Raw genomic sequence first — 24,809 nt, forward strand, 5'->3', positions numbered from 1 at the left:
TTGCTGAGTGCCACAAGAGTAGTTGGTACATTAAACTAAAAGATGAAGACATGGTCCCAGCCCCGAGGAGTTTACAATCTACACTGAACAATCAGAACAATACCAGTGTGAAATGTGCTGGATAATCTGGGATTGAAGTACATGACCACTAAGAGATGCAGATGTATTTTCTCTTAATTTAATTCTCTTGCTTTAACTATAACGCCATCAACTACTGCAATGTATAACTGACCCATTCCTATATACTCTGTGTGAGGATGAGTTGATATTTGCATCTGAAATGTATAGCAACAAAAAGTGTGTTAAAGGAAAATACTTCCCAGCACAGGTTTCTGATTGCATCAGGCAGAAATAAAGTTTTATTAGAGACACTTTTCACTGGAAGGCAGATTACCAATCTTGGTACAGATTGTCAGAACATTACAGAATGGAATTACAGAATGGAAAAAGCAAGTAGTAATAGGCGGGAAAGTGGCCCATCTGAACAGCTCTGATGGACCCCCTATGGATTGATGGCAGCAGCGTTGAATAACTCTTAGGAGCATTTCTCCTTGCTCTTTGTTTAGGCATGCAGGAAATGTGGTGAGTTCGCTCTAGCTTTGTCTGAAGTTTGCTCCAATGGATGGTGTTCGGCTGGAGGATCATCGGCATGTCTGGTTAATCAAAGGATTTTCTTGAGTATGCTGTTGAGAGAGAGAGAGGGAACCATTACTTTGTTTAGTGGGGTGGGGGGAATCTCTTTGCACTACCGTTTAGCACACAGAAAACAGGCTGGGGACAAATGCTAGGACGGCTGTAAGTACTCCAGAGCTTTATTTAAAAAGTGTATTTTTGATGGGTTTCTGCAGAAAGTAAATGAGATGAAGAAAACCAGCTGTGGTTGTAATTAAATGTGTGTTTAGGGCAAAATTCTGCTCTCAGATGGGCACTTACACCTTCTATTGAAAAAAACAGGAACTGAGCACACATCTGAAGGGAGAATTTGGTCTTTAGTTTTCATAGCATGGTAAAATGTCTTTTTAAAAATACATCAGTAATCCACCATGAATTGAAGCATCTTTCAAAAATGCTCTTTTATCTGCAGTTCTGTTCTACCTATGGTCCCCCTCTCTGTTTTTCTGTTGTTTCCCACCACGCTGCTCTATAAGCATCATTCTCTCTCTCTCTTTCTCTCTCTTTTTCTCACTCTCTTTCTGTCTTTTCCTCCTTTCTCTTTCAGACACACACACATGCGCACACATACATGTTACAGGATCTTCCTCCAAGTTCCACCATTCCTATTCTCCTCTAGTTCACAGTTTGTTTATATTACCTACTTTTTACTCCCACACTACTCCTTGTAACTTGCATCTCCCAAATTGCAAACTTCCTCTGTAGCGGGTGCAGAAACTTCGCCTCTGTACTTTTGAGGTCCCACCCCCAACCAACAAGTATCATTATTGCCATGTCCAAATTGAACCTCATTCAGCTCACTCTCACTGGGGCTCTGTGACACCCAGATAATGGAAAAGAAAGAGTATTTGGCCTGGTTAAAAATGAGGTACAGAGCAGTGCAGTGTACCAGTTGCATGGCAATGATACTGCAGTCCAATTCACCTCAGTCTCTGCAACAGCCTCACATATATTTTGAAGAAAAAAGAGACTTAATAAAATGTTGCAGAGCCCCACACAAGGAATCCTTTGAGCCAAATGAGCAATTAGCCTACTGTTTGAATGAGAGTGTAAAGAACAAGGAAACAATTATCCTTAAAACAGTTCTTACCATAGCTTTCACCAGACTTGCATGGCTGAGAAGCTGAGTGGCCAAAGGAAGATGAATAGGAGTGGGAAGAACTACTACTAGCTCCTGAAATTCTTTCTCCTCCTCCAGTTATACCACACGATCTTCCTCCTGTTCCGTCCCCTGTGGAAATGTCACCTCCTCTTCCTCCTCCTGTGCTAACTCCAGTATAATGGACACTTTCTCTTGTTTCTGTTCTGCCTCCTGATCCTCCACCTCCAATGATGCTTCCTCCTCTTTCACCTCCTCTTCCTCCTCCTGTGCTACCCCCATAAGTAAGGCTACTTCCTCCAGTTCTGCCTCCTGATCTCCCACCTCCAATGACTCTTCCTCCTCCTAAAGAAGCGCCAGCTCCTTCTCGTGGAACACTGTAAAAGGAAAAGAGAAAAGTGAATGAAACAACAAATCGTTTCACAAAAGGAGACCCACACACTGAAGATGCATGGAAGCCTGGCCAGCACTCTTCTTCCGGTCCATTACCCAGCACCCTCAACCCCCAGGGCCAGTGCAGATCATCAAGAAAATGACACTCAAATCCATCTCCCCGCCAACCTCACGTCCACAGGCTGAATTTTCCCATGGCCCTGCTCAGAGATTTTTTGCCTGATTCGGTTCTGCTGCCAACCAGTTCTGAAAGCCTACTATGTCACTGATATCCAAAGTTGAAATGCATAAAGCTAACTAATTTTTGCTTGCTTCATGGTATGGGTTAAGACCAGTCAGAATTAGGCACAGGCCAACTGCTTCAGGTAAAATAAAAAATAACCTCAATTTTCACCAGAACTTCAAACTAAAATTCTTCTCTATTTTCACTGCTGCCTCTGTACTTACCAGCTTCTTCTAGAATCAAAACTAAGAAAAGAATGAAAAAAAGGTTCTTTTCATGGTATTTCCTGCCCAGCCCAAAGTAGTACAGCAGAAGAATAATTTTTAAATTATGGTTATACCCGTACGATTTCTGTTCCAATTCTAAAGTCCAAGAATGCCATGAGTTTTGGAGCACCCTATGGTTTATGAAACAAATCTCCAGATATTTTCAGGATCACTCAGTGGCATGAAATTAGCCCCCATTCCTTGCAGGTTTTGTGGCTGCAGAATCTGTTGTACCAGTTCTTTACCCTGCATGATTCTCTTTGTTCCTAAGTACTATAATTTGCACTCAGGAATTACCAGCATTGAGGTTTCATGTAATGCCCTGATATCTCAATAGTTTACATACCTAATGTCTTGATGTCCTTCATCAAGCAGATGCCGATACTGAGCGATCTCCTGTTCCAGCTGGTTCTTGATGCCAAGGAGCAGCCTGTACTCTTGATTCTGATTATCTATTTCACATCGGATACTTGCCAGTTCTTCTTCCACAGAGACAATAAGGCCCTGGATCTGTTGCAGCTGTATGTTGTAGCGATCTTCTGTGTCAGCCAAGGAGGACTGCAAAGATTGTACCTGAGAAGTGAACAGGAAGAACAGGGTCTGTAGGAATGTGGCAAGTTTAACCTATTTTGATGCAGGAAACTGGGATTCTCCAGGGCAAAAAGTACAAAGCAAATTCTTCACAGCAACAGATGTACCAGCCATCTCACCCTTTACTAAAGGAGCACTAGCTATGGCTGGTCTCCTGTCATGCCTGTAATCTATGTGTCCTGCTCCATATGTCAGATACAGAAGCAAATGCTGTTACATACCGTGCTGAGGTAGGACTGCAGCTCAATTTCCACGTTCTGATAGTCACGTCTCAGCTCTGTGACCTGTTTGTTGCTTGACTGTATGTCCTCACCACTCGAGTGGACTTCTCGATTAACTTCTGTTATCTGAAAAATGCAAATACAGAATCGAGATGTTTTAGCTTTAATTATAGGGTGAATATGGTGAATTTATCATCATGAAAGCATCTAAAAAAATAAGTAAATCTGGCTAGAGGCTGAATGAGTTGGTGAGGTTCTGTGGACTGCAATGTGCAGGAGGTCAGACTGGTTGATCATGATGATCCCTTCTGACCTTAAAGTCTATGAGTCTGAGTCTATGAGTAATGTAAACTGGGGACTGTGTAAACTTTCCACACACCGTTCTGCAATGCCAATGCACCCCAGGCCTGGTTTGAATTCCCCTTGCTATATAATACAGAGATTCCACATATCTTTACCAGTTCACCTCAGGGAAATGTGGTCTAGATAAAATTACTAAATGGGGGATGCACAGCTGGTTGAAAGACCGTACTTAGAGAGTAGCTATCAATGGTTCGCTGTTAAATTTGGAGGGTCTATGTAGTAGGTTTTTCAGGGGTCAATCCTGGATCCAGTGCTATTCAATATTTTCATTAGTGACTTGGATAATGCAGTGGAGAGAGTGCTTATAAAATTTGCAGGTGACACCAAGCTGGGAGGGGTTGCATGGGGAATAACTGTTTAGATGGTGATAGTGGTGAAAAATGCCTGGGGGTTCTAGTGGATCACAAATTGGATCTGAGTCAACAATGTGATGCAGCTGTGGTAAAAGGCTAATATCATTCTGGGGTGTATTCACAGGAGTGTTGTATGTTAGACACGGGAGGTAATTGTCTCCCTCTACTCTGCACTGTTGAGGCCTCAGCTGGAGAACTGTGTCCAATTCTGGATGCCCCACTTTAGGAAAGACATGGACAAATTTGAAAGAATCCAAAGGAGAGTGTCAAAAATGGTTAAAGGTTTGGAAAACCTGACCTCTGAGGAAAGGTTAAAAAAAACTGGGTGTGCTTTATCTTAAGAAAAGGAATCTTGAGGGAGGACCTGATATCAATCTTCAGATATGTTAAGGGCTGCAGTAAAAGTTGATCAGTTGTTCTCCCTGTCCACTGAAAGTAGGACAAGAAGTAATTGGCTTAATTTGCAGCAAGGGAGATTTAGGTTAGATGTTAGGTAAACTTTCTAACTATAAGGACAGTTAAGCTCTGGAATAGGCTTCCAAGGGAAGTTGTAGAATCCCCATCATTGAAGGTTTTTAAAAACAGGTTGGACAAACACCTGTCAGGGATAGTTTAGGTTCACTTGGTCCTGCCATAGGTGCAGGGGGCTGCATCTGACTTCTCAAGGTCCCTTCCAGCCCCACATTTCTATGATTCTATGAATTCTAGCTTGTAGCAAACCCTTTCACTCCAGTTCTGAACTTCTCATGCTAAACTGTCAGCATAATTTAAAGATGATCTGCATTAAGTAACGTGCACAATTGTCCTACCACTATTATACCTGTGTGTGCTAATAAAATATGTCAAGTCTTTTTGTGAGAGATATAGTTATAGATACTGCAACTTACCTTGGTTTCATACCATTTTTCCACCTCTCTACGGTTGTTCTCAATGACATGCTCGTATTCGTTTCTCAGGTCATTTAGCACTTCTGTCAGATTGCAGCCTGGAGTAGCATTGACCTCCACATTAACATCACCACTGGTCTGTGGTTGCAGTCCTTTAAGTTCCTGCAATGAAAACCCAGGCCCCCCAGAAACAAACAAATACCTCATTCTGAGCTCATATTTGTAGCAAAGAAGGTTTGGAAGACAACCTTCCCACTGCCAACACAACCCTTTCTCATGTGGCCTGATTCTGACATTCACCCCTTATGTTTCACAAGACCCTCCTCTGTCATATGCCAGGAGAGGAGCAGGATCCACACTTTTGACTCCCTAGTTAAACAACACAATGGCCAACACTGTTTTACTCTGTGAAAGGGCCAGTTTTGAATGCTCAGCCCCAACTCTGCCTCCTGTGGGGTGTTTGATTTCCAGTGTGTTGTGGACCTTGCATGTTGAGTGTTCATTATGGTAGTGAGTTTATGCATCACATTTCTTCCGTGAAAAATATTTTCACAAGAAGTTTAAATATTTCCTTGTGGCTTTTACATACATGAAATCTATTGTTTTCTTCCATGGCTTCACCAATTAATTGAATTTGGAGAATGAAAGCTGCTCATTTCCCTAATCTAGTTTGGTCTAACATTCGAAGTAGACTTCACCTGGCCATCCCTTTCCTGAACAAGAATGTACCTGCTGAAGTCAGTGAGAGTGGTGGGCAATCAGTACCTCTGAAGATCAGGCCCAGGATGTCTCAAGTTAGACACTCAAAATCAGTGGGCAAAATTTGGTGACTAGTAGCCAAGGAAACTCTTTGAATATTGAATTTTCATTAATTATTATTTTTATGGGGGGATTTTACCTCCTCATGGTTCTTCTTGAGAGAAATCAGTTCCTCCTTCAGGGTTTCAAACTCTAACTCCAGGTCAGACCTGGTTAGGGTCAGCTGGTCCAACAGAGGGCGTAAGCCACTAATATCACCTTCCACAGTCTGGCGGAGACCCAATTCAGTCTCATATCTAAATCACAGAAAGGAAAGTCAGTAACCATGGAGCCAGAGGAATACTAGGTTAGTATTCTTAGCACTATCAGGTTTCTTTGCGAACAGGTCCTCATCACCTAGTTGCCTTTTTCTACCTTATTTTAATCTATTTGCTTATTCCTGATTCTCTTTCAATTTTTATTGACTTTACGCTGTTTTAATCCCATTGGCTGCAATGGAACCTCTCCTGATTAACATTGGGGTAGGTGAGTACAGGCTGACCATCTGACCTATTAGTTCAATGTCATGGACTGGATTTTTAGTACAATTAAGCACTCCTTCCTCAGTCTTTTCCATGTTCCCACTCACTGTAGGCATTGTACAGATATCACCTACCAGTGTATCCTGTTATCAGTGAGGAATCATCAATTTTTTGTTCAGTTACCATGTAAAACTATGGGTCAGATCCTCAGTGCGTAAAAATCAGCAAAACCCCATTGTTGTCAATGGCGCTACACTTATTTATACCAGCTGAGGATCTGATTCTAAATTCATAATACCTAAGAAACTCAAGAAAAGTTTTGGGTGACAACGAACTGAAGTCCTTGGAATGCTCCTCTTCTAAAGCATCTCTAGAGAAAAATGATAACGTAAATCTTAAAAAGCCAGTGGTTCCTGGAGTACTTCTCTTTCCAATAACATCTTCTGTCATGTAGTTGGAACTAAAATACTGTAACCCCCTGTATGAATTGCTTTGGATAGTGGATTCATGGAACTGATGTGAAGAGGTGGAAATGACTGGGTCAGGCAGGAAGGAAGAGAGATACTCACTTCAGTTTAAAGTCTTCAATAGTCATCCTAGTGTTATCAATGTTCAGAATGATCTTGTTAAGATCCACAGATGAATTAACAATCTGAAAAAGAGGTGACAGATGACATCCAGCCCCAGAGATGGGGGGACGGGGGGTCTTGCCCCTGCTTGTGAACGCCGGAGTCCTGCCCCCTTTTTAAAATATATAATTTTAGCAAAAACAGTTCAGCTATTTCTCTAGACAAGGTTAGGTAAAATACAGTGTTTTGTCTATGTAAAAAAAAAGCTCTTACTAACATTTTGTTGAGTTTAGCACCTCCATCTTTTGGAATAGAGACTTTAAATTTGGCAGGAGGGTGTACCCTGGCATAAAAGACATACCTTTTGCTGACTCTGTAAATTTACAATCAGCCCCAAATTGGAAAAGTTATTTGCCTGTGAAAATCTGAGATTGCACATGCTCAGTAAATACCTGTTAGAGTTTAGTAAAGTCTCTGAAGTTTCCATCTGCACAGGTAACCTTAATGCTGGCATGTCCTAATTTTTGATTGCTTGTATGTAATCTCATATTACATGAAATATTTTACCTGCTGTCTGCCTAAGTAGCTGTGCATAATCTCAAAGAGAAGCCTTTATAATTAATAGAACTTGTCTGAAAAATAATAGCTTACCTGATTGTTAAGGTCTTCAATTTCTCCATAATAGTGACTGTAGTCGTTTAATGTAGCAGTTGGACCTAGCTTCTGATACCATTCTTTGATTAAATTCTCAAGATTAGCATTTTGTTCTTCCAAAGCTCGCACGCTATTCAGGTAAGAAGCCAGGCGGTTATTAAGAGTCTGCATGGTTATCTTTTCGTTGTTGGAGAGGATGCCAGTATCATCGCCACCAAAGCCAACGCCTCCACCAAAGCCGATGACTCCACCACAGCCAACACCTCCACCAAAGCTGCCACCTCCATAACTGCCATCAAATCCCCCAAAGCCACCACAACTTGATCCAAAACCCCCTCCATAACTGCCGCTGCTTATTCCCCCTCCGTAACTGCCACTGCTTATTCCCCCTCCACAACGACCAATGCTTATTCCCCCTCCGTAACCACATCTGGAACCTCCTCCACCATAACTTCTACCAGAAAAGCTTCCACCACTGGTTATCCTTCTAGAGGAGCTTGAAGAATGCCCACCACCACCTCCACCTCCAACAACTGAAGAAGAGGTAATCGTAGTCTTAGTGCTACGACTCATAGTGATAGCAGTAAAGTGTCCAACCCAAAGCCCAAGTTTAGTTGCACAGCCTGATAAAGACTCAGACTGTAAATTTTTGATGTCCTCCGATTTCTATTTATACCTTACACATTGGGTGTCACCATTAGGGTGTTTCCTCTTCCCAGGGCATTTGGCAACCGTATTGCTGATGCCAACAATAGTTTGCCCAAGGGATTTTTTTAAATATAAAGACAATCAAGCACACATTGCTGATTTTTTTCAGTGTGTCTTTGTTTGAGACAAACAAACGTAATTTCAGTGGGATGGATGTATTAATGTGGATCTCTGTGTTAGATAGTGCAGTGCTTTACCTCACTCATCCCATTTGTACCTCTTTCATCATAGCAAGAAGGCTTCTGTAGTCCAATAAACTGCAAAAGGCAACTACTGGATAGTGTCTCTCTAATGGGCATGGTCAATAAAGTTCTTTTCCAAATTCCATTTCCCTATATGAAATAGAGAAAATTAATCCTAATTCCCTCCAATTTAGGTTGGGTATTTATTTATTCTTTTTGTTTGCTCTGATTGTTGTTGATAACTACTGTTATAGAATGTTACTGTTCTCTTTTGTATTTTCATATTCTGTATATTTCCATTTCAATTCTGCTCATATTTTTGTCTCAGTGGGCAAAACATTGCAATATATTTTTACTATTGAAGCTATTAAACTTGTCTGGAATGTGTATTTAGCTTCAAGAATCCCGGTACCAAGACAGTTAATGTTCATATCAGAAGTCTATTCCAAACAATGCATCAGTATTAATATTTTTAAATCATCAACTTTTCTTTATGAAGAAAACTATACAAAAGCCCTCCGAATATTACAGAGAAAGAATAATTACAGTTTATTTGCAGCAAAGAGCTCTTCAGCATATACCTCTTAAGCTGTTCTTGTCTAGGAGAGTGATATTCACTATGAAATCATAATAAAATCAATTGTACAGTAATGTTATTAAAAATTAATTGCAGTGCAGTGAAAAGCTGTATTAAGCTGAAGAGTTTTCATAAACCAAAGTGTGGTAGAAAGTGTCAATTCCATCTATGATTAGAGTGTTATGTATTCTCATAGTAAAGAGATCTTAGAGAGTCTGAAATAGTATCCAGGGAAAATGTTGGAAGTCCCATAATTTGAATCAATTACAATTATACTGGACAAACCACTAGAGAAGATACTTTATGGAAGAATCTTGCTCAGATCCTAAAGGGGTATGGACCATAAGACCTATAGGACTTTTTCATCTTAAATTTCTAAATCTGTGCTAAAGTAGGGAATCAAAAGATGTGGGTCGCTTCAAAACTTCTGCCAAGCATGCATGTTGTAGCAGTCTGTGGAGAGGCAGTACCCCCAAACAATCCTAATATTTTCACTGAGTGTTTGGACACCAGCACTGTTTCTGAGAAAGCTAAAAGAGTATTCTGAGTATTGTCATGGAAATGGCCAACCAACACTGAGTATAACAGCTTGCTTCCAGAATCAGCTTTTGTCTCCAAAAAGCATTTGTCTGATGGTATGAATTGCTGTCAACTGATTAATTAATTTTTTCCTTTGCCAGATCCAGAACTCAACCCCACTGCACCCCAGAAGTCTGTTTTTGTGAGATTTCCAGCCCATATTTGTATACATACGAGGTTTAGTAAATTCAGGTCAACATCCAAACCCTGGATTGCTTATCTGAAATCAGCCTCTAAACCTTGTAAGATTCACCTATCAGTACTTCTTGTGATCTTCCTCACGTGGATTAAACCTGAGAAAAGCATAAATCCTCTGGCAGGTGTGGTTTGAGGAAACTGGACTGTTTTTGCAGTATCAAGTGTTGGATATTACTGAATTATTTTTAACACTATCCTGCCTTTGTGATATTTTGTGATTGCTGGTTTAGTGAGTTGTGATGCTGTTGTGAGATTTAGCAATTGGTATGGACACAATATTTTCACCCCATGCTCCCCCTGCTAAGACCACAGTGAGACATACCTAGAGTGTCATCATCATTTGTCCTTGTATCTCTGATGGCCCATTTTGCAAGCTCTCCATGGATTTGCAAATGTTACCCTGACTATGCAACCTGTTTGGTTTGCTGCAAGTCACTGCTCACAAATTGCCATCTGTCACAATGTGCAAGGTTCTTTTTCAAGATATCTTTCTGCGTCTTCATTTCTGGCTGTTTTTAATTTAACAAATCATTATACAACATTTTCTTTCTGAGCTTAGTGGGTGCCATCTGCGACATGTCCTGTCCAATAAAGCTGTGCTTTTGTGTTTGCTTGATTGCTCTTTATGCATTCTCTTTGCAGAAGCTCACTGTTTATTATTTTGTCTTGCCATTTGTTATGCATAATAGCTTAATGGTGATGAAATATTTTATTTTCCTTGATAAGATGATAACTTGTCCTTGTTGCACAGATGGAGAGCAAGGTGGCAACCTACAACAGAGTAAATGTAGACTTTGGTCTTATGTGTGATACCCTACTGGTGCATGACTGAAAAATGCAATTTGCCATATGCAAAATCTCTTTTCTGTGTCTTTTTTTTATTCAGGTAACATATTTTTGGTCAGTGAGGGCCCTCTTTGACAAAATTCCATAAGGTAACTAAAATCAGTTAACACACTGAGTTTCCCACCACTAATTCTAGTGCTGTGTCTTATATATGCTTTCCCAGGTGCAAGGCAGTACATTACTTTCATTTTATCAGACCTATTTTATTGGCTTAGTAATGAACTGAAGGTTCTCTGGAGTGTGTGCAACAAGAGCAAAAGTATTTGCATCAAGTTCTCTGATATAACCTGGTCACTTTTATGAAGGCTTTCAGTCTCCTCAAGTTAAAGAACCTGCATCCTTTCCCCTCCTCCTGTCCTGTATGATGTTTTTTAGATTGAAAACTCCTCAGGGCAAGGTCTTGTCTGTCTATAAATGCCCAGCATATTTTGGGGGGCTGTAAAATAATAATAAATTATAAAGATTTTAAAATGTTTTAAATTCTTTTCCCACAATATAAAATGGATACATAATTCTAAAAAAATTAAGAATTTCACAATGAAGTATTTAATATAATTACAAGAGACCAAAATATGAGATTTTCAGACATGAGATTTCCCTAGTACTCTTTTTAAAATCCCTAATAACACTCCATCCTACTTTCAGTACTTTAGTCTCAGAGGCTCTTTTAGTCCCACTCTAATACTTAAAAATTCTCATCGGTTATATTGAAAGATGGAACAAAAGTATGAATTTTTGCTTCTTGAACTTCAGTAACTTTTAAATGGTATACCTGTGGGGTTTTCCTTTTTTTCTTTCAATATTGCTATTATTTCATTATCATCACTTGAATTCTAATGCTTTCTTTTCATTAATCCAGCGGTGTTTATTTTGGTGTAGCAAAGGTCTGCTGCCGTTTCCATTAGCTACTCATCCAGTCAACCCATAATAGTGGCAGTCAGCTCCTTCTTGGTCACTGAAGTCACTTAAAAGGAGACATGTCTCAGCATTTGGGGGTCTTTTGATAGCTTCATCTAATTTGCTGTACAAATTTCCCTTTTTTCTCATTGCTATTAGTCAAAGTACATGCATTGTACAGTGCACTGCACGAAGCATGGCCTTTTTGTTAAAGTGGCAATTATGTGTCATACACCACACACTTATTCCTAGAGTTGGTCAGAATTTTTCCCCCACTGAAAATTGACTTTTTGTCATATAAAAACAATCAGTTTTCAGTCACATATTTTCAGTTTTTCAATGAAAAACCTGTGGAAATCAGACACTTTCTATGAATATTTTAATGTAGTCAAAATCCCGTTTTTCCATCGAAGAAAACTTTTGATGGCAGATTTTCAGCCAGCCCTACTTTTCCCATTTCTAAACTATCAAGTTATTAAATGAAGTTATTTCAAAGTTTAAATCCAGTACTAGCAGGTTTGGGTTCCTGTGATTTCCTCCACTAGGTAAGCTCTCAATCGCACACAAACTTTGGTTAGTTCAATCTTCTTGGGAAGTCACTTAATGCAGCAGTATCTGTATGGTTATATGTTAATTGTTTGAAAAACAGGGCACACTTTCTCTCTGGCAGAATCAATCTTTCCTATCCTGAGCTGTTTTGATGTTTCAAGACACAACAATAATCATTACTTTTGATCCATTTTTGTTCACATAAGTAACTGCAAAATGGATGACCTAAAAGCCGTGGTTTTCTGGGGTGCCTAAAGGACACACTGACAATTTTGAGGGCAGCTTTTCTAGTCCCTTTTTTTCTTTTTATCTTTGAGGAGCACTGTGATTCTGATACAGTTATGCTCTTTACCCGTCCAAGATGCACTAAATGCTGTAGCTATTTTCAAGTCCAGTGCAGAAAGACCAACGTTCTGGATTGCCTGCATACAAATTCATGATTACTACTGCCAGCATTACTAAGGGCTGTCTACACTACTGCTTAAGTCGATGTAACTTACGTCAGTCAGGAGTGTGAAAAAGACACACACCCCTGAGCGAAGTAAGTTACATCAACCTAAGCACTGTCCACACTGGCACTATGTCTCCCACTGACATAGCTTCCATCTCTTGTGGAGGTGGAGTAATTATGTTGACAGCAGAGTGTTCTCCTGTCAGCATAGGTCATCTTCACCAGATGCTCATGCAGCTGCGCCAATATAGTGCAGTAATGTAGACTTGCCTGAAGTCTGCAAAGGATTCAGATCTTATGACATAGCTTTACCACTAGTTTATTGCCACCACTGAAACTAGCTGTTAAATCTACATGCATGTGATGGATTTAAAATGATGTTGATTTCCTTTGACTCTCTCTCACTCTTTGCCTCTATCCCAGGCCCCAACAGTACATATCAACGAGAGAGCTGGTGAGCATCAGACCAAAGACAAAGTCCACAAACAGTTAATCCCATTGTGTACTTCACCACAACCCAGAGACCCTTAATTTAGGCAGTTCATGAGGCTGTTGTATACAAAATGGACTTGCAAAAAAAATACACCGACGCTTGTGTGTCTGTCCCAGGAAGTTAAATATGTACCAGGATATCCAACCACGTCTAATATTTTATGGCAAACTTTGTAAACCTTTCTGCTGTTATATTTGACAGTCTCTTCCCCCCAACTGTTACCAGAAACTTCTGCTTGAAAACAGGATTTTTTTTTATTGATTTTGCTTAGGAATCTGCCCTAGCTGTTCATGTCCAGCTAATTTCATAATAATCTGTGAAATCATGATAATTTCCAAAGGACCTTACTCTGATATTCCAAATAGGAAATTATGATTGGAAATAAATATTTGAAGTAAATAAGTCCCTAAGCAACCAAGATGCCCTGCTCATAAAAAGAGTAGGGAAAGCACCAGGAAATACATGATGGAGATGGATGGTTTCTAAGGAGAAAGTTTGCCGGTTTACCATCAAACTAAAGAATGTTCCCCCTTTTCTTCCATTTTTCCCCCCTTGTAGTCCAATAAGGGAGCAGTTTTCTCAGCAGGAAGTATTTCTGTACACTTACACATGTACTGACGAATTAGATCAGCCTAAGAAATAATGGGATTAATTTAAATCTTCTCTAGGCAATTTGAAATGTGTTAACAAAATTAAATTGATTCTTTCAACTGCAGAAAGCAAATTATTCTGAGAGTGAAGGGTTTTTGCAGGACTGTGTGTGCTAATTTATTTTTGCCTACGACTGTTCAGAAGATCTTGCTCCAACATGTATTGCGGCAAGCTTATTGAGTAACTACTAGAAACATCAGATACATTCTGCAAATTGCAAGACTTGATGCTCACAAGATGAGAGCTCATAATGCTGATTAATCATAATGAATGCAGATATTGTGCAAGGTTCTCCACACAGCTCTGTCAATACTACCCACACTTCACCTACAGCAGTCCCTCTATTTCCAGCTATGGTACCCCACACAGCTCTGCTAATGTACTTAATTCCTGGCCTTCAATACTTCTGCTTTTCTAGTCCTGTGTCTATGCACAGCTTTGCCTGCACTGTCTGTGCTATTCCAGATCTGGATTTCCCATACAACTTGGCCAGTGCACCTCAGTAATAACCCAAAGCAGGCCTTGCTATTCTGGGATAAAAAAACAATCTGAAATAAAATTTGAGAGGTTGGCAAGCTATGCTCCTGGGAGCATAAAATATTAAATCTGCCTGGCTTGCTCTGGCTTTGTTCATGCTTCAGTAGTCCTCAGATTCCCTCTCTAGGTAATTTAAGTGGGTATTCATTAGATTTTATTGTTTTACTTTCAGGATATAAAATACATTATTTAATGATGCACTCTAATTTTATAATGTGTCTTTACTACAGCTGCTATACAAAGACACAGCAGTTCTACATGATGTGTGAGAACAGGTGTGGACATTAGGTAAGGAGGAAAGTACTGCCAAAAGTGTTGAGTTATAGTACGTTCACATAGCATCTTCCCTCCTGAAATTCTTCTGCAAACTGTATATTATTATAATCATACTAATTGCAAGTATAACTCCGAATGGTTCAGCATCATTATTTGACAGGGTTACTGACCTAGTGGATGGGGGGAAGTAGTAGACTTGATATATCTTGATTTTATTAAGGTTTTTGACAAAGTCCCACATGACAGTCTCATAAGCAAACTAGGAAAATGTCATCTAGATAAAATTATTGTAAAGTGGGTGCACAGCTGGTTGAAAGACCATACTCAAAGAGTAGCTATCACTAGGTCACCGTCAGATTTGGAGGGTGTACCTAGTGGTTTTCTGTAGGGGTCTTTCCTGGGACCAGTACTAGTCAATATTTTCATTCATGACTTGGATAATAGAGTGGAGAATATGCTTATACAGTTTGCAGTTGACACCAAACTGGGAGGGATTGCAAGCATTTTGGAGAACAGGATTAGAATTCAAAAACAACCTTGACAAATTGGAGAATTGGTCTGAAATCAACCAGATTAAATTCAGTAAAGACAAGTGCAAAGTACTTCACTTAGGAAGGAAAAATCAAATGTGCAACTACAAAATGGTAAGTAATGGTCAGATGATAGTACTACTAAAATGATCTGGGGGCTATAGTGGATCACTAAATAAATATGAGTCAACAATGTGATGCAGCTGCAAAAAAAAGATAATATTTCTGGACTATAGTAACAGAAATGGCATTTGTAAAACATGGGAAGTGATTGTCCCAATCTACTTGGCACGTGTGAGGCCTCACCTGAAGTACTATATCCAGTTTTGGGTGCCGCACTTTTCAGAAAGATTTAGATACAATGGAGAGAGTCCAGAGGAGAGCAACAAAAATGATAAATGGTTTTGAAAAGTTATTTGACCAATGAGGAAAGGCTAAAAAAACTGGACGTGTTTAGTCTTAAGAAAAGAAAACTGAAGGAGGACCTGATATAAGTCTTGAAATATCTTAAGGGCTGTTATAAAGAGGACGGTGATCAATCAGTTGCTATGTCAACTGAAGGTAGAACAGAAAGCAATGGGCTTAATCTGCAGCAAGGGAGATTTAGGTTAGCTATCAGGAAAAACTTTCTAATTATAAGGGTAGTTACGGAATAGGCTTTCAAAGGAGCTGTGGAATCCCCATCTGTGGAGGTTTTTAAGAATAGGGTGGGTGAACACCTGTCAGGGATGATCTAGATTTACTTGGTCTTGCCTCAGCACAGGGGTCTGGATTTGATAATATCTCAAGGTCCCTTCCAGCCCTATGTTTCTATGATTATAACACTTTGCAAAATACAATATATTAATATTGATAAAATTTCAGTTAGTGCTAGTTCAGGAGTTTGTCACATGTAATATTTATAGCCATCTGATCTCAGACAGTTTAGTGTTCAGCTATCTACTGAGTTCTCTTCCCAACAGCTTCCAACCCTGCAGGTTGTGTTATGCCTGTTCTCACTTCCAACTCTATTATAATGAGGTTCTGCTTTAAGCAACAGTACACCCTGGCTCAGGATGGCTGGTCTGTAATGAGGAATTGGGCCCACCTCAGCTGTGACTAAACAGCTGCCTCCCAGATGATGCCATCATGTGAGAGATCAGGTGATAGCTTGAAGATCACCACCAGCAAGGCAGGCAGGCATCTGTATTATATCCTGGCCAAGGGGAAAAGGACATGATTGATATATTTCACTTGTGTTAAAATAAAACTGAGTCCCTGATGAAAAGGGACTAGAATCCTATGACTAGAGATTGTTCCTTGGTTTATAGGCAAGTGCGTTAGCCCTTTGGCTTATATCTCTGAAATAAAAGGAGGCAGTTGGGAACAGAGAGGAAGACAGAACTAACAGAGCCAAGAGACTATATAGGGCTAGAGGGAGAGCTAAAACTAGAAAATACCTAAGAAGGGATATAAAGATGAGGAGCATGATTTTGTAGTAGATAGGGAAACAGTGAAGGTTTTACTGAACAGCTGATATAATCATGTTTGTATTTTAGGGTGAGAATATTAACAATGCTTAGCATTTAGATAGCACTTTACAAACATTTACCAAATCCTGACAACAACCCTATGGGGTAAGCAAGTAAATGCTTGTTCAAGATGAGGAAATTGATCCACAGAAACTGAGTGACTTAAATAAATCAACACAGTGAGTCACTGGCACAGATGGATGAGGAGCTCAGGTGTTCAAGGCTCCCATTTCCATGATCAAACCACTTTGGGGGTTGGCGATCCCTTATCAGAAGTCAAAAAAATGTGTTACCTCTTTATATTTGTTGTAAAAGTAACAGTAAAAATGTTATCAGTGATAGGCCAGTATAATTGATGTGTGTGTGCACGCACATGGTGCACGTGGTTTGAGAGGTTCACAGAGAATACTTGACCTTGAAGGTGCATAGGAAGTGAGGGAGAAAGATAGTGGGAGAGGATTACATGTGTGAACTTGAAAGGGGTGGAGCTATTTATATATTTGACATCACAAACTTTAAAGGTTGTGGCCACCCTAAAATTATTCTGGAATTTTTATTTTCTTTGCTTTAGAATCATAATTAAATTTTCAACACCTCACAACCCCCTTTTGCCTTTTAGATCAATCTGGGGTTTGCAACCCACCGATTGAGAAACAGGGCTCTAAACAATGCTCCCTCACTCGGTGTGCTACCCCATTCTGAACAGACTGGAGTTTGTCTATGAGTACCAGAGAGTCTAAAGAGGAGGGAATTGGAGTAATCAAAGAAGGAATGGAGAATGCATGAAAGTAATAGATCCAGGTGTGGGTTATAGTAGATGGAATTGCAGATTTTAACAATATGAGGTTCAAAGAAAAGCTATGGGGCAAGGATGCCTCTAAGATTATAGGTTTCAGAGTAGCAGCCGTGTTAGTCTGTATTCGCAAAAAGAAAAGGAGTACTTGTGGCACCTTAGAGACTAACAAATTTATTTGAGCATAAGCTTTGTAGCTCACAAAAGCTTATGCTCAAATAAATTTGTTAGTCTCTAAGGTGCCACAAGTACTCCTTTTCTTTTTCCAAGATTATAGACATTAGAGGCAAAAGAGAGGCCAGAACTGAGAGAGCTAGAGAGAAATTCATTTGTCAACAAGTCAATTGAAAAAAGTTATGCAAGAGCCAGGTGTTGATATTTTAGATTGGTGAAGATAGACTCAAGGGTGGGACTGCTGAACGATTTAGTGATCGGTGTTGTCAGCATAATAATAGCCTACACCTAGCTTGATGGCATTTCTCTGTTTGGATGGAACATAATAATTTTTAAATGCCACATCTGCTCAATTCTAAAATTTCAGGGAATGTTCTAGGCACCAATGGGCAGAATCCTATTGATTTTGGTGAAAATTGGAAAACTGGAAAGGGAGGATGGAGGGACACATGGAGCCTGTAGCATCTGGTTAGCAGACTCAGCAACATCAGACAGGTCTGTAATTGTCTATACAAATATGAGACTTCACAGAGAAGGATCTTCACAAAAAGATCTTCCACCTCTGTCACATCTGGTTTTTCAGTGATGTTGGGCAGGGGTAGGGGTTGTTGTGAGCAGAACAGGGACTGATGGGAGAAAAGGAAAATAGCCACGTTTGATAAAAGCCTGAGCTAGGACTGAGAGAGTCCACCTGCCTGTGTCTAAGTAAGGAGAAGCAACTGCTACAACCATGCTCCAGCTGTTTCTCTCTGGACCTCTCACACTTGTGCTGTCAAAAGCTGCTGCTCTAAAAGTTGCTGCGTGACCCTGGTTGGGAATCTTTAACTATCAAGACGACTCTGGCTAGGATTTTTCTAAAATGCATCCCAGAATCACCCTGCAGCTATTAAACCTGTATTTTCCATTTACAGCAGATAGGCTACTACAAAAACAAAAAACATAGAAACCTCCAAACACAATGAACAATCTTTTGGTTATTCTCTCTGTTCCCCAATTAATACATTTTGGAAGAAAATATCTCAAGGGAAACTATGATTAGTTCAGATGAGGACTTGGACTTTCATTCATTAATTAGATTATTTGGATTTGTAAAAAGCACTCTTTTAACCTCACTCTAAGCACACATACAAAACACACTAAATTAACAATACAGTCATTAATAAACCTAGGGTCAGTTAAAGATCCATCCATTTTATAGGCCTCAATGAATCACCCTGAAGAAAAGCCCTGTAAATCGGTGAGTTAGACAATGTATCCTGGAGATGGAGATTAACAACTCAGAATTGGTTGGACCAGCACAGGGGAATGAATTCAAGATAAGGCCCCTTCATCTGGAATTTCCCTGGCCCCTGACTTGAAATCTGGAGTTTAGTAGTCTAAGTGTCTTGTCTGCTGTCAAAATCAGGGAATAACACATGGACAGAAGCAGTTTCAGGTGGCTAAGAGCCAAAATCATTAAAGACTTTACTGATTAAAATCACTTTCAATTTGATTTTAGCTTTTTATTTAGCTACCAACCCCACAGTATCAAGGGCTGAGAACTGTGCTGACTACAAGGACAGAAGTGTTTAGCCTCCCTGTGAGAGATACCATTATGTGTATTCTGCACCAGCTGAAATTTGAATGATTTTCATGTGGAGCCCTATGTACAGTTTAGTTTCTCACAGAGAAGTACATTAGAAAACCATGACCAGACATTATCCTTTTTATTCCATCAAAGTGGAGGGCTAGGTCGTCAACACACAAAGATTGGGGATCAGTCAGAAGGAACTCTCCCACCCCCAATCCCAGGATTTGAACTCCCTTTGGCCTGCAGCCTGGATGAGGGAGGTAATGGATAAACTTGAAAAAACAAGATTTAACCTCTGTTCCTCAGCATGCTCCTGCTGCCCCCTCCTCCCAGGCAAGTCTATCTTCTGGTGTGAGCTGCAGGCAGACTGACTCTGGAACTGGCACAGGGCACTTTTTCTCAGCAACCCCTCTTTCCTCAGAACAGTGCTAAATGTGAACAGTCCTAACCAATCTTCTTTATTGGAGGAGCTCAGATACACATATGCATACATCTATGTTAGAAAGGAGGAACAGGTTGCTTTCCAGGATCATCTGGGTCCATCTTGCTTAATCAATTCGTTGCTGTTTCAGGTGCCTTGGGTACTGGTGCACCTTGGTCCTTCCTTGCCTGTGATACATAGTAGTCTAGTTTCTTGTGGGCTGTAATACTTTGGCCATCTTTGCCACCCCAGGCACCCTCACAGAATTTTTCTCGGTACTATGTTCTTCAGTGTTTTGCCCAGTCAGTTTTAAATGGTGCATATGATGGGACTTCCACCACTAAACTTGGGAGAGTGTTTAATAGTCTTGTTGACCCATCACTGTACATTCTGCATATATGGCTTAGTATTTGCACCTGAATTAGATTCCAACAAAAAGTTTTTGAAAGGGAATTAAGAAATTCCTGGACACAGGTTTCTGGTTGCATCAGACAGAAGTAAAGTTTTATTAGAGACATTTTTATTCAGAAGGTAGATTACCAACTATGGTAAAGATTAACTCAAGTAACAGTGATTGGCACACAAAGAGATAAAGATGAAAGAAGCAGGTGGCATGGTAGGATTGAAGATGGCCATTTGATCAGCTCTGATGGGCCTCTTTGGATAGGTATTATCAGCCGTTTTAAGTAACTGGAAGAAGTATTTCTCCTTGCTCTTTGCATAGGTGTGCATTGAATGTGCTGGGCACACTTTCACTTTGTGGATGGTTCTGCTTGAAGGGGCTTGCACTGAGAGATGCTGGATTCACTGTCTTGAAAAACCTACTGAGAGACAGCAGAAACCATAATTTTGCTTAGAGGGGGAATAAAATATCTCACACCACATTTTTATTACTTATTTAGCACCGTGTGCTAGGTCCTTTCTAATCATTCAAGAAGGAGAGTTCTGGCTCTGGGGATCTTCCAAAGGAAGGACAGACAGACAAGTAGGCAGGTTAGGGTATGGTATAGGTTAAAAGATCCGTGGCTCATCAGCTTGAAGGGTGTGATTCATCACCATAATTACACATTATAATCCAGCTCCTATTATTTAGTAAAACCATGGAATTTTATTAGTATCTCGTAATCACTAGGGAATTAAAAGCATTTTTCTGTAATAAAGATACAGTATAGTTCTTCAAGCACATAAGATGCTGAAGATATGACACTTTTTTCCCTCTGAGGACCTGTGCTATTTCTCATTCCACCAGCAACAAAGAGCTAAGAGCTGGGCAGGAAATGGTTTGTCCGACCTGTGAAAAAAATTGAGGTTTCAAAAAGTTCCCTCATCCTAAATTGGCACAAAAGGTCAAAATCTTGAAAATTTTTGCAGACTGAAAATTCAAACAAAGTGTTGGTTTGGGTCAATGGAAATGTTTTGTTTTAATAACACTGAAATGTTTTGTTTCAATTTCAACCATTTTTACCTCTAATTAGTTTAAACAAAACGTCGTTTTCAGCTGGAAAACCAGTTTTTTTCTCATTTTGAAAAGGTCAAAACAAGATATTTTGACATTCTGAAAACTTTTTTTCAAAAATGTTTTGAGTCCAAAAATTAATCAAAACTGACCCTTTCCCATGAAAAGTTTGTTTCAATGAATCAGTATTTTACCATGAAAACACATTTTGTTGAAAAATGCCCAAGCAGCTCTAGTTCTGACCTTGAAATAAATTGAGAATACTGCAAGTGCAGCTGGTTCAAAGATCATATACCCTTACTCCCATAGAGGGACTTCAACAGCAGGTGGTTTTAGGATTATTTAATAGCAAAATACGGTACTATTCTCTCTCTCTCTCTCTTTCTCTCTCTCTCTCTGTGTGCATTTAAAACAATATCAAGTTAATTGTTTAATATCTTAAAACAATATATTTTACGAGACCAGCAAAAGTCTGCTGTGTTTATAATATATAACCGCTGATACACCAACTTACATATACAATTTATTATATTTAGATTCCCTAGATGCATATTTTGAAGTTACAAAGTACAAATTGCAAGGAAAGATTGTGTGCCCATTGCATCTGACCCACACCCCATTGGAGGCAGTCACTCACTATGCTCACTGGTTTCAGAAGATGAAGATCCCATAGAACATTCATCTTGCACCCATCAGTGAAAAATTGCCTTGCACTTCATCCTTCATGGGCAGTTTGCTGCTCCCGGTAGGTGCAGACAAGAATACATTATCCTAACCAAATATTTGCCCTTTAGACTAATAAACCATTGTTCCATGCAGCATACTTAATCTGTTTCCTAATTTGTTACGTAATCTAGTATACACTAGTATTCACAAAATGCTACAGAGCAGCCTCTTGAAGACGCATCAACCAAACAGAGAGTTGATGATTATGAGTGGGCAGATGTATTCAGTAGTCATATCTGCCAGAATCCAGCTGTAGCAACAAGCATCGGGAAAGAGTTTTGCTCCCCGAGCACTCCAGCTCTTTGGGGCAGGTGCCATCTCTTTGTTTTTTGTTTGTACAGCACCGAGCTCAGTGGAGTCATGGCATGATCCATCACCAGGGTTCCTAGGTCCTACAGTAACACAAATAATAAATAATAAGTCCAATAATTTGCTCAAGGGGGGGGACTACACCAGTGCTAGTGCAAGAGCTGGAGAATTAAATGAATTGCTCAGTGTAGACACAGCCTAGCTGGTACAGCCAGGAATACACTGGGCTTATTCCTAAACATATGCCACAATCTCTAATAGGTAAAAGATGCCAAAGTCATTCTGACAATGCACTGGTTTATGTATCTATAAATCCAGCAGGCCTGTCCACCTTCATCTGGTCTCTGGCTGCTGGCAGTTGGTTGTAATCACTACCACAACCTCCAGAGCAGCAGGTAATAATTCCGTCAGTCATACACAGGCGAATGTGGTCAGGAATCCCAGAGAAGGTGGGAAATAAATTTACACCATCTCCCAAGAAAGTAACCTAGGCAAAGTCAGGCTCATCTCAAAGTTCTCATGGACCTGACTGATTAAGATGGGCAACTGGGCTAGGGCAATGAGCAACCAAGATAGGCAGTTGGAATCTTATCTTCTTAGTCAGTTTCCTCATTTTCAGTTGACACGATTTCCACAGGATTATGTTTTATCACATTCCACCGATAGGGCCTCATCTGCTTTACAGCATATTTCTGTTAAACAGCCAAGATTCTTAATTCCCAGAATTAGCAAAACAAACACACCTGAAAACTGGAGTTTAAAATATAGCTTTATTGCCTATGTGAAGAAACAACCTACACAATGACAGGTTTCAGAGTAACAGCCGTGTTAGTCTGTATTCGCAAAAAGAAAAGGAGTACTTGTGGCACCTTAGAGACTAACCAATTTATTTGAGCATGAGCTTTCGTGAGCTCCAGCTCACTTCATCGGATGCATACTGTGGAAACTGCAGCAGACTTTATATACACACAGAGAATATGAAACAATACCTCCTCCCACCCCACTGTCCTGCTGGTAATAGCTTATCTAAAGTGATCATCAAGTTGGGCCATTTCCAGCACAAATCCAGATTTTCTCACCCTCCACCCCACCACACAAATTCACTCTCCTGCTGGTGATAGCCCATCCAAAGTGACAACTCTTTACACAATGTGCATGATAATCAAGTTGGGCCATTTATCATGCACATTGTGTAAAGAGTTGTCACTTTGGATGGGCTATCACCAGCAGGAGAGTGAATTTGTGTGGGGGGGTGGAGGGTGAGAAAACCTGGATTTTTGCTGGAAATGGCCCAACTTGATGATCACTTTAGATAAGCTATTACCAGCAGGACAGTGGGGTGGGAGGAGGTATTGTTTCATATTCTCTGTGTGTATATAAAGTCTGCTGCAGTTTCCACAGTATGCATCCGATGAAGTGAGCTGTAGCTCACGAAAGCTCATGCTCAAATAAATTGGTTAGTCTCTAAGGTGCCACAAGTACTCCTTTTCTTTTTGCGAACCTACACAATGCATCATTAACAACACAGTGCCCTCTAGAGGACAAGATGGGAACAACAAAACAGTACCTTCAATCTTGTGCTGTCATTTACACCTGCATAAATTGAATCCAATGATGTAAGATGCTTCCAGATCAGAATTCACCACTCACCTGTTTCAGTGGTAGCATTAGACAACCCTTTTGCACAGGTATAAGTAATGACATAAGGCGCAGGACCATGGAGAATCATACTTTGTGTCATTAGAGGGCAGGGATTGTGTTTCCATATGTGTTGGAATAGAACCTAGTACAATGAGGTTCTGGAAACTATTGCAGTTTATATTATATTAATTTATTATCTTATATTATATATCAAACACTACTCCCTTGGGACTATTAAAAAAACTTGCTATACATTTTACTACCCTTATTAAAATATTCTCCAGTTCTTTACCCAGCATTTTCAGGCTCTCTTTCTCTCTTTATGATTGTGCACAGCTGTCAGTGTTTGGGTGAGTTGAACACCAGGGCAGTATAACAGTTGTACTAAATCAAGCAGCAAGAGCCAGGACTTTAAAATACTCCCACATTTTTTTCATGCTTTGTTAATCAGACTAGTGGTGGGCACTGAGCAGCACTCAAATACTATAGAGAATGGGTACTAATATAAGAACACAGGAAAATAAATAGATGGTCTCAGAATTACGAATTGCCAAATGCTGTATAATGCTTAAAGAGGCAGGTATCTTGTCAACCATATCTTCTGCCCCTTCCTCACACTTGAATTAGAAAGCTCCCTGTGAATAGTGGTATTAGAAGATGTCTCTTTCCTTTGTTTGATATTTTCTAGTGCTAAGCACTAGAGGTCGTCATCTGAGCACACTGCTTTGCCTGTTGATCTAAGGAAGCTTATTTCTTCCGGCAAAAACTGGGAAACATTCTTGTTTGGCAAGAACTGAGACTTTTCTGTCTATTTGAAGAGTATTTCACCCCTTGCCAGATAAGTTTGTATTCTCTGGATTCTTTTAACTTCCTGACTTCTCTTGGCTCCCTATATACCAGAGGTGGGTCTTGCTTCCTCTGTTGGTGTGTCAGAGCCAAAGTATTATCCCTCCCCAGGTCCTCTGTCTACCCTGTTGTTGCAGGGCACAAAATGATCCCCAGCTGGGGTCAGAAAGACAATCCCTCTCAATTTATGGTGTTAATGACATACTAGGAAAGTTTTACACTTTCCTCTGAATCATCCAGCACTAGCCAGAGACGGCCAAAGACTGGATATCGGACCAAAGAGATCACTGCTCTCTTCCAAATGTGATGATTTCTTT

General features: G+C 40.0%; 1 protein-coding gene across 1 annotated transcript; it reads right to left on the minus strand.

Moving 5' to 3' along the window:
- Positions 1 to 329: 329 nt before the first annotated feature.
- On the minus strand, positions 330 to 8,199 carry LOC311513792 (keratin, type I cytoskeletal 42-like). Its single transcript, XM_084615893.1, has 8 exons — positions 7,569 to 8,199; positions 6,918 to 7,000; positions 5,967 to 6,123; positions 5,069 to 5,230; positions 3,466 to 3,591; positions 3,000 to 3,226; positions 1,763 to 2,148; positions 330 to 683 (listed from the first exon to the last, which is right to left on the minus strand). The coding sequence occupies exons 1-8, from the start codon at positions 8,142 to 8,144 to the stop codon at positions 658 to 660; spliced, it is 1,743 nt and encodes a 580-aa protein (XP_084472019.1). The 5' UTR covers positions 8,145 to 8,199; the 3' UTR covers positions 330 to 657.
- Positions 8,200 to 24,809: the final 16,610 nt, after the last annotated feature.

This window comes from Lepidochelys olivacea, assembly GCF_965140295.1.
Source record: "Lepidochelys olivacea isolate rLepOli2 genome assembly, chromosome: 27".
In the NCBI taxonomy this organism is placed as follows: domain Eukaryota; kingdom Metazoa; phylum Chordata; order Testudines; family Cheloniidae; genus Lepidochelys; species Lepidochelys olivacea.